Genomic DNA, 8,450 nt, shown 5'->3' with positions numbered 1-8,450 from the left:
AAACTTATCAAACTTTTGAAATTATAAAATCAAAATTTAATATTTATAAGAATAGTAGTAAATTTTATTATCCCGTGGACTAATCCCTAGAATTTTTATTTAAATATGAAATTACTTTTCAATTTTTTTGAACTTAATTTCAATAATTTCAATGTTCTTACTTGGAAGCTAATCACCTTTTCTAGACGGTTGGAATATTAAATATTAAAATTAACGAATAGCAAAGCAACACGAAAAAAAAAACACAAAGATATTCCTCGTAAATGTGCTAATCTCCTTTTTAGTAGTTTAATCTACATCTAACGCCCTAATGAAGCATTGAAGCGTAATCATCTCATTAATTGACTAGCATTAAAAACTGAAAATGAAGATATCGTCAACGAAACTTTTTTTTTTTTCTTTCTAACTGTGATGTACTAGCTTTGATTTACCTTGTTTGAACAATGATTGTTCGCTACGTTGTGAGTGCTATCTTGATCATTGGACTGTCAGTTGTCGCCGCCGTTGACGGCAGGGATGTGCTGAAATTACCATCGGAAGCATCAACGTTTTTCAGTGGTAATTATGATGATGATTCAATTGGTACTAAATGGGCTGTGTCTCTCTCTCTCTCTCTCTCTCTCTCTCTCTCTCTCTCTCTCTCTCTCTCTCTCTCTCTCTCTCTCTCTCTCTCTCTCTCTCTCTCTCTCTCTCTCTCTCTCTCTCTCTCTCTCTCTCTCTCTCTCTCTCTCTCTCTCTCTCTCTCTCTCTCTCTCTCTCTCTCTCTCTCTCTCTCTCTCTCTCTCTCTCTCTCTCTCTCTCTCTCTCTCTCTCTCTCTCTCTCTCTCTCTCTCTCTCTCTCTCTCTCTCTCTCTCTCTCTCTCTCTCTCTCTCTCTCTCTCTCTCTCTCTCTCTCTCTCTCTCTCTCTCTCTCTCTCTCTATAGATGAATAGAAGGCAAAATGATTGCTTTGAAGTTTTTGTATTTTCTGGTTTTTGGTATCAGTTAGAGTTAAGTAGCTGTTTATGAGCATGTCGACATACTATCAGTTACCCTAACCAACATGTAGGCTTTGTTTGGTAATTAAGGTGATATGAAAATAGAAAATGTCTGTGATTTATTTGAACAAAGCTAACGCCAAAATATGTGGTACCATATTCTTAATTATTGAGAATTTGGAGGTGCAGCGGCTACTTTGTAAGCTGAATTTGCGTTTGCATAAAAATATTGGTTAGATATGGATGAAAACTTGAAATGGAGCTCAGACGAGGCTATTGGAATGAGAATAATGCACTGTTTTCTATGAGCTCTTGCTTCTATTTTGCTAATAAGCGTTGTAAATTTTGTCTCTTTTGTACCAGGCAGATGTTTGTCACGCATATCAGCTGTTGAAGAAAGGTGGCCTCAAGGATGAGAATATTATTGTGTTTATGTATGATGACATTGCTCATAATTTTGAAAATCCTAGGCCAGGAGTCATCATAAATAGCCCTAATGGTGACGATGTCTATAAAGGAGTTCCAAAGGTAGGTTCTTTCTCAGGCATGAATCACTAACTAAAATTTTAAACAGTTAATTTTACTCTAATCTGATAGTATTTCCCTATGGCAGGATTATACAGGGCATCATGTTACAGCCAACAACTTTCTTGCTGTTATCCTTGGGAACAAAGCCGCTCTTAGTGGAGGCAGTGGGAAGGTGGTGGAAAGTGGTCCAAATGATCATATCTTCATCTTCTACAGTGATCATGGTGGTCCTGGAGTGCTTGGTTAGTTTCCTGCATGGAGTTTATGATGCCTCTTTGTTGGTGCTTGTTTGTTACTTAATCGCTCATATAATTTTCTTTCCTTAAGGACTAGCCAAAAAAGTCTGTGGTTACTTAAAAGGAGGCAGTTTGGTTCTTGTTCAGTTGTTATTCTATTTCTTGTGTTGGACCGATTTATTGACTATAATAAGCTTTAGCTCCATTTCTTGTTTGCTTTAGATATTATTAACTTATGAGTTTGAATCTCCCTTTTAGTTTTCATAATTCTAGTTGCATATTTGTGACAGAATTTGTGGCTTGAAAGTTGAAACTTGAAAAACACACTCTCTCTCATCCCTTTTTTTCTTCTCAATTTGGAGTTTTTGGATTTACTTTTTATGCAGTAAGCTGGGTCTTTGGGTACACCATGGAATCCAATGTGAATATTGCTGGGGAGAACAGTTCATTTCTCTTTTTTTCTTTTTTCTTTTTAATAAAAGGGTTCATTTCAGTTTCATTCTTAGGAGTACTAACAAATGTAGGTGTAGGTTCGGTGGACTGAATCGACTAGATATTTATTGGATAGAATTAGGAATGAAGTTATTCGGGACAAGGTGGGAGTGACCCTGTGGAGGCAAAGATGCGTGAGGCGAGGTTGAGATGGTTCGGGCATGTTAAGAGGAGAAACACACATGCCCCAGTTAGGAGATGTGAGAGGTTAGCCTTGGGAGGTGAGAGGAGGGGTAGAGGTAGGCCAAAGAAGTCTTGGGGAGAGGTGATCAGGCGTGACATGGCGCAACTTGAGCTAACCGAGGACATGACCCTAGATAGAAGGGTGTGGAGGTTGAAGATTAGGGTAGAAGGTTAGTAGGTAGTCGTGCGTTTCCCTTTGTCTTCTCTAGTTCGATAGTATTAGTGCTAGTACGGTACCCTTTTTTCCTTAGTTTGTTATATTCGCATGTCTTTTTCTGTTATTACTTGCCATCGGTAATTCCGTAGTTTGCTAGCAGTACTTCGTTCATATTCTCGTTTGCTGCCTTGGACTTAGTTTTCTAAATATATTGTCTTGCTATTACTTGTTATCGGTACGTCTTTCATATACTCTATTGCTATCTTCGATTTAGTTTTCTAATTATTTGTCTTGCTATTACTTGCTATCAGAGCTTCTTTCACCATCTTTAGCCGAGGGTCTATCGGAAACAGTCTTTCTGCCCTTCCAGGGTAGGGGTAAGGCTACGTACATCCTACCCTCCCCAGACCCCACTTATGGGATTATACTGGGTTGTTGTTGTTGTCTGTTATTAGGAATAGGGCAACTGGAAGTATCAATAATTGTAGGGTTGAGCTTAAGGTTGGATTATTTGTTGATAATCTATGTTGTTATTGTTTTTTTAGTTTATCGGTTTGGTAATGACTACTAATCTGCAACGCTTTATATTCTTATATTTTCACAAATCAGGGATGCCTAGTGGCCCTTATCTCTATGCTGATGATTTAATTGATGTCTTGAAAAGGAAGCATGCTTCAGGGACATACAAAAGCTTAGTAAGTCGCTTTTGTCAGTTCGTTTCTTCTTTTTTCAGTTTTAATTTTCTGTCTATGGCTTGTAACTGTTGAGGGTCAGAGATTTTTGGGGTCAATCCGGTTGACGCAATTGCTTATTGTCATATCCCGTAAATGATCTTCAGGTCTTTTACATTGAGGCTTGTGAATCTGGGAGTATATTTGAGGGCCTTCTACCTGAAGGTCTTAATATCTATGCAACAACAGCATCAAATGCTGAAGAGGACAGTTGGGGAACCTACTGTCCAGGAGACTATCCAGGTCCTCCTCCAGAATACCAGACCTGCTTGGGTGACTTGTACGCTGTATCTTGGATGGAAGATAGGTATTCACAGGCTTTCAGATGCTCTTTCCATCCTCCTTTTCGATTCTCCTCTTTGTTCTTCAGCTTACTAGTTTGTGAGCAGGTGACTTGCCAATGCGAGTGGCATGTCTGTGTTTTCTACGGTTTGATGATGTAATATTTAGAAATATAACGATTTCGAGTTCTTTTAGGTGGTATTTTTATTGTTTCTGTAAATTCTGCTGTCTGTTGACTAACTATGATCTTTCTACATGAACAGTGAAAAACACAATCTCCGAAGAGAAACTTTAGGAATGCAATATGAGCTGGTAAGAGTTTCTTGACAACTATGTATATGCAATTGAAAGGAATTTTTCTATTTCTCTTTCTTCTTCTTTAGTTCTTTTACTTATTTTGGTTTAGGAAGTGTTTCTTCTTAGATGATAAGGCAGAATAGCTGACAAGCCTTACTAGGGAAGATTATAGATGCCTTTTCATTATTGTTTCTTTAAAAAGAAACTTCTGACATCCTGATTTTGCAGGTTAAAAGGAGAACTGCTAACTCATTTCCCTATGCAAGTTCGCATGTCATGCAATATGGTGATCTGAAGCTAATGGATGATCCTCTTTCCCTTTATATGGGGACCAATCCCGCAAATGATAATTACACTTTTCTGGACGAGAATTCCTCACTGCTCTCTGCAAAGCCTGTTAACCAACGTGATGCAGATCTTTTGCATTTCTGGGACAAGGTATTCACTAAGCTCCTTTAGCCAGTGTAATATTGGTGATTTAATAGTCCAAACATCAACTTCCAAGTGATTTGATTGAATATTTCACTTGTGTTACTACATTGATGGAACCCTTAATAGTAAGGGTGCAGTTTTGATGGCTAACTGAAATAAAAACCAGATGCTTCTTGTGGTTCTAGAGAAGCATTCAAGGCAACAAAACTCATATTTTGCGAAGATCATTGCAAGAATTTTTTACCCGATAAGCTATTAAATATTGGACTAGTTAACAAGTAAAGATAAACAGATTGGGTTGAGGATATTATTATGGGTCAGAGACTTTTGTAATTAAGATGCACTGTGGAGTAGGAAAGTTTATGGTTTATCTTAGAGAGAGCATAATTCTAAGGTTTAATTTCGCGATGCCTAGGAATCAGTCATAACATGTAAATATAGAGTGTCATTTGAGGAAAATTTATGGTTTTTCTTAGAGGGCATAATTCTTTGGTTTAATTTCGCGATGCCTAGGAATCAGTCATACCATGTAAATGTAGATTGTCATTTGTCAGTCTCTTCTTGATTTGATCACTCATACTGCTGGGTATAATTCATTTGGTTTGATTTAAAATTAGATGCAGCTAATATCCTAATTTTTTCCTGAAAAATGGAAGTTCCTCAAGGCTCCTCAAGGTTCTGTTAGGAAAGTTGAAGCCCAGAAGCAGCTGAGTGAAGCTATGTCACACAGAATGCACATAGATGACAGCATTGCTCTTGTTGGGAGGCTTCTATTCGGAATTGAGAAAGGTCCTGACGTGCTGATTAGAGTCCGACCTACTGGCGAGCCTCTTGTTGATGATTGGAATTGTCTTAAATCCTTTGTAAGCATATTCTAGATCTCTGTTCAAACCATTTATCTTCAGAATCTTTACTTACCTAATGCGTTGAAGATTTGGCTAGGGGCAGGGTGGTCTTTTTAATATACAGAGCTGTTCATATGACAATTGACGATGTGACAATTTCTGTCTTATTCCCCTGTTGTTCTGCTTGAAGTTATGCTTATCAAAGATGTAATTTCCTTAACCTTTTTCAGGTAAGAACATTTGAGACACGTTGTGGATCATTGTCCCAGTATGGAATGAAACATATGCGTGCTGTTGCTAACATATGCAACTCTTGTATAACAATGGAGCAGATAGCCAAAGCATCAGCACAAGCTTGTGTGAGTATTCCTTCCAACTCTTGGAGTTCGCTCGACGAGGGATTTAGTGCATAGGACACACAAATTCTGATCTCTCGGGGTATGATCTTCTTGGTATCATTGACTTCATGTATATCTTTATGTAAAATGATTGTAAATATGCCTTTTCTTAAAAATAAATTAATGTACATTGGTTATTAGAAAAAAATGATTGTACATATGCTTCTTTCTTAACATGGTGGTGATCTTGTATAAGTAAAGCTGACAGATGCTTATCACTTTGTTGTGTTAATGCATATGATTGATAAGCATTAATTAAAAGTGAGCTGAAGTAGGTTTGTGTGCAATTGATAAGCCTAACTCACTAGGATAGATATTTAATAACTATGATATTGCACTTAATACGAAAATATGAGAACTATATTAAAAATAAACTTAGTATTTCTCTTTGTAAGTTCTGGCCTCCCACGGACCTGATCATGAAAATTAGCACAAATCGGGGATGTTATTCAATTTCTGTTGTGGAATTTAAGGTCACTTCATCCTCCCCTCAAAAAATCTGCAATAACTAACCTTTCAAAAAGAGAGAGAGAGATATTCTACTTGAAGCTCGTTGAAAATGGACAATTAAACATCACAAAGAGAAGTTGCTTTCAGTATTTTTGGGGCTTCAGCTTGTATGGAAATTAATCCTGCATTTATTAATATGGCAAAATACAAAATTGGCTGATCGGCCGAAATTAATTGCATTCGCTAGCCAAAAAGTATATAAAATAAGTATATTATACACATATATACAAATAATTTACATTTTGTCGTCTATTATTTTTGTGATCGGCTAAAAATATACATTTCTCTTACTATTATATTAGCTGGCAATTGTTCCCGTACTTCTGAATTCTTTATTTTTTTGGTCAAATATTCTTGAAGGTTGTTTGTTTTCTGGAGGGCTCTTGAATTTGGTAGGGTGGTATGTGCTAAAATATAGTGAGGTGCTTTAACAAACTGGGATATGGTTGGCACATGAATAAAGTAAATGAGCAATAATTAGTTATCTTAAACAAAATGACAATTAATTTGTGTGTGTTTCTGTTAGGGTTTTTGCCCTGAATTTTTTTTATATCATATTTGAGTTTTACTTTTTTCTTAAAACAAAGTCAAAGTATTACCATAATTACTTTTACTTTTCTTGAAAGGAAAATATATTTCTCTTCCATATTTAGTTATTCATTGTCTTGGGAGAAAATATTTGGACGTCTATAAATTGAAGACATCCTTCTCACAACTAAAACATACAATAGTATCCACAATGAAGGCGTTTAGAGAGTTGTTTAGAGGGAGAATTTTCTCTCAATAGGATCTTATGTTTTCTTTTAATAAGTAGGCCAATTGGCCAAACCATATTTGTATGCATATTTTAGTATATTTTTCTTTGTGTCTGATTTATCGACATCCAATGTTTGCAATTATTAGCATGCATGCTCATGACGCCCTGTTATTTTCGATCCCAACAAGTGGTATGAGAGCTAATGGTTCGACGAGGTTGGAGACTGGTTGAAGGCGGGTTTAGATCAAGCAATAACCAATATGACGATAATAAAGATTTTTATCCAAAAAAAAAAGTCTGAGTACTACGTGTGGAGACACACTTTCAACCATATATTTTCAACATACATGCTGCTGCACTTTAAAACAAAAATCATTTGAACCCATGTTTATGGGTTCTTACTTTCAAGTTCTAACTTTCAACTCATGCTTACTTTTAATGCATGACACCACTTTAACCATGTTCATAACTTTTAGCGATGAGCTTCAATACTTTTAACCCATGCTTACTTTTAATGCATGAGTTCCCACTTTTAACTCTACTCACTTTTAACATAGAGCTTCACTTTTAACCCTGCTTACTTTTAACGTAGGGTTTTGAAACTTTTAACTCGTGTTCACTTTCAATGCAAGAGGCTCCAACTTTTAACCCATACCTATTTTTAACCATGACAAACTACATTGATGAAGATAATGCACGTGAAGAATGTAAATCAAATCTTGTCCGAAAATCAGGCAAAAAAATGGGAGATTTGTTAGGGTTTTGCCCTGATTTTCTTACCATATTTGAGTTCTACTTTTTTCTTAAAGAAAAGTCAAAGTATTACCATAATTGCTTTTACCATACCTGAAAGGAAAATATAATTATGGTCGTCTTTGGAGAAAAAGTTTTGGATATCTATAAATTGAAGACATCCTTCTCATAACTAGAACATACAATAGCATCCATAATGTATTCATTTAGAGAATTTTGTTTAGGGGAGAATTTTCTCTCAATAGGATCTTATGTTTTTCCCCATATGCAGGCCAATTGGCCAAACCACATTTTAATGCAAATTTTAGTATATTTTTTTGTGCCTGATTTATCGGTTTGCAACTATTAGCTTCTCCATGACGTCATGTTATTTTCGATCCCAACACTACTCATGAAACACGAAATTTTTGCTAATAATCTAGTAAACTGTTACGACCCAAATTCATCAATAGGTCGTGATGACGCCCAAATCCCAGCTAGGCAAGCCAACTAATGATTTAAACATATATTCATTTCTTTAAAAATTATTCGAGTAATCAAACTCTTCGAAGTTTCAACAATTAAGAAAAAAATATGAAAAAAATAAGAAAAATAAAACCCAAGTAAAATAATTAAAACCAAAAATTCTACTAGTGTGTGCCAAGACCTGGTGTCACAAGTATATGAGCATCTAGTAAATTATATAAATTTCTAAATACTGTCTGAAATAAAATAGACAGAATATAAATACAAAAAGAGGCACTAGTTGATGCAGAACGACTCAGAAAGCAGCTCACCACTAAGCCTCTGGATAACGTGGGTATGCGCCGATAGTTCCTCCGATAGTACCTGTCTCAGGTCCTGCACAAAAAGTGCAGCAAGCGTAGCATGAG

General features: G+C 36.1%; 1 protein-coding gene across 1 annotated transcript; it reads left to right on the top strand.

The window, feature by feature from the left end:
• Positions 1-312: 312 nt before the first annotated feature.
• On the top strand, positions 313-5,706 carry LOC107759462 (vacuolar-processing enzyme-like; the record flags this gene model as incomplete). The annotated part of the gene is given in 11 exon segments (NM_001324644.1): positions 313-599; position 1,245; positions 1,247-1,264; positions 1,333-1,505; positions 1,591-1,747; positions 3,183-3,268; positions 3,412-3,611; positions 3,850-3,898; positions 4,112-4,321; positions 4,972-5,178; positions 5,391-5,706. Coding segments are annotated over 11 exon segments (1,440 nt in total), but the record flags the coding sequence as incomplete, so codon positions are not given.
• Positions 5,707-8,450: the final 2,744 nt, after the last annotated feature.

This window comes from Nicotiana tabacum, chromosome 23 (assembly GCF_000715075.1).
Source record: "Nicotiana tabacum cultivar K326 chromosome 23, ASM71507v2, whole genome shotgun sequence".
Lineage (NCBI taxonomy): Eukaryota > Viridiplantae > Streptophyta > Magnoliopsida > Solanales > Solanaceae > Nicotiana > Nicotiana tabacum.
Note: the sequence above shows the minus strand (reverse complement) of the source record. Positions and strands in the feature narration are given on the sequence as shown.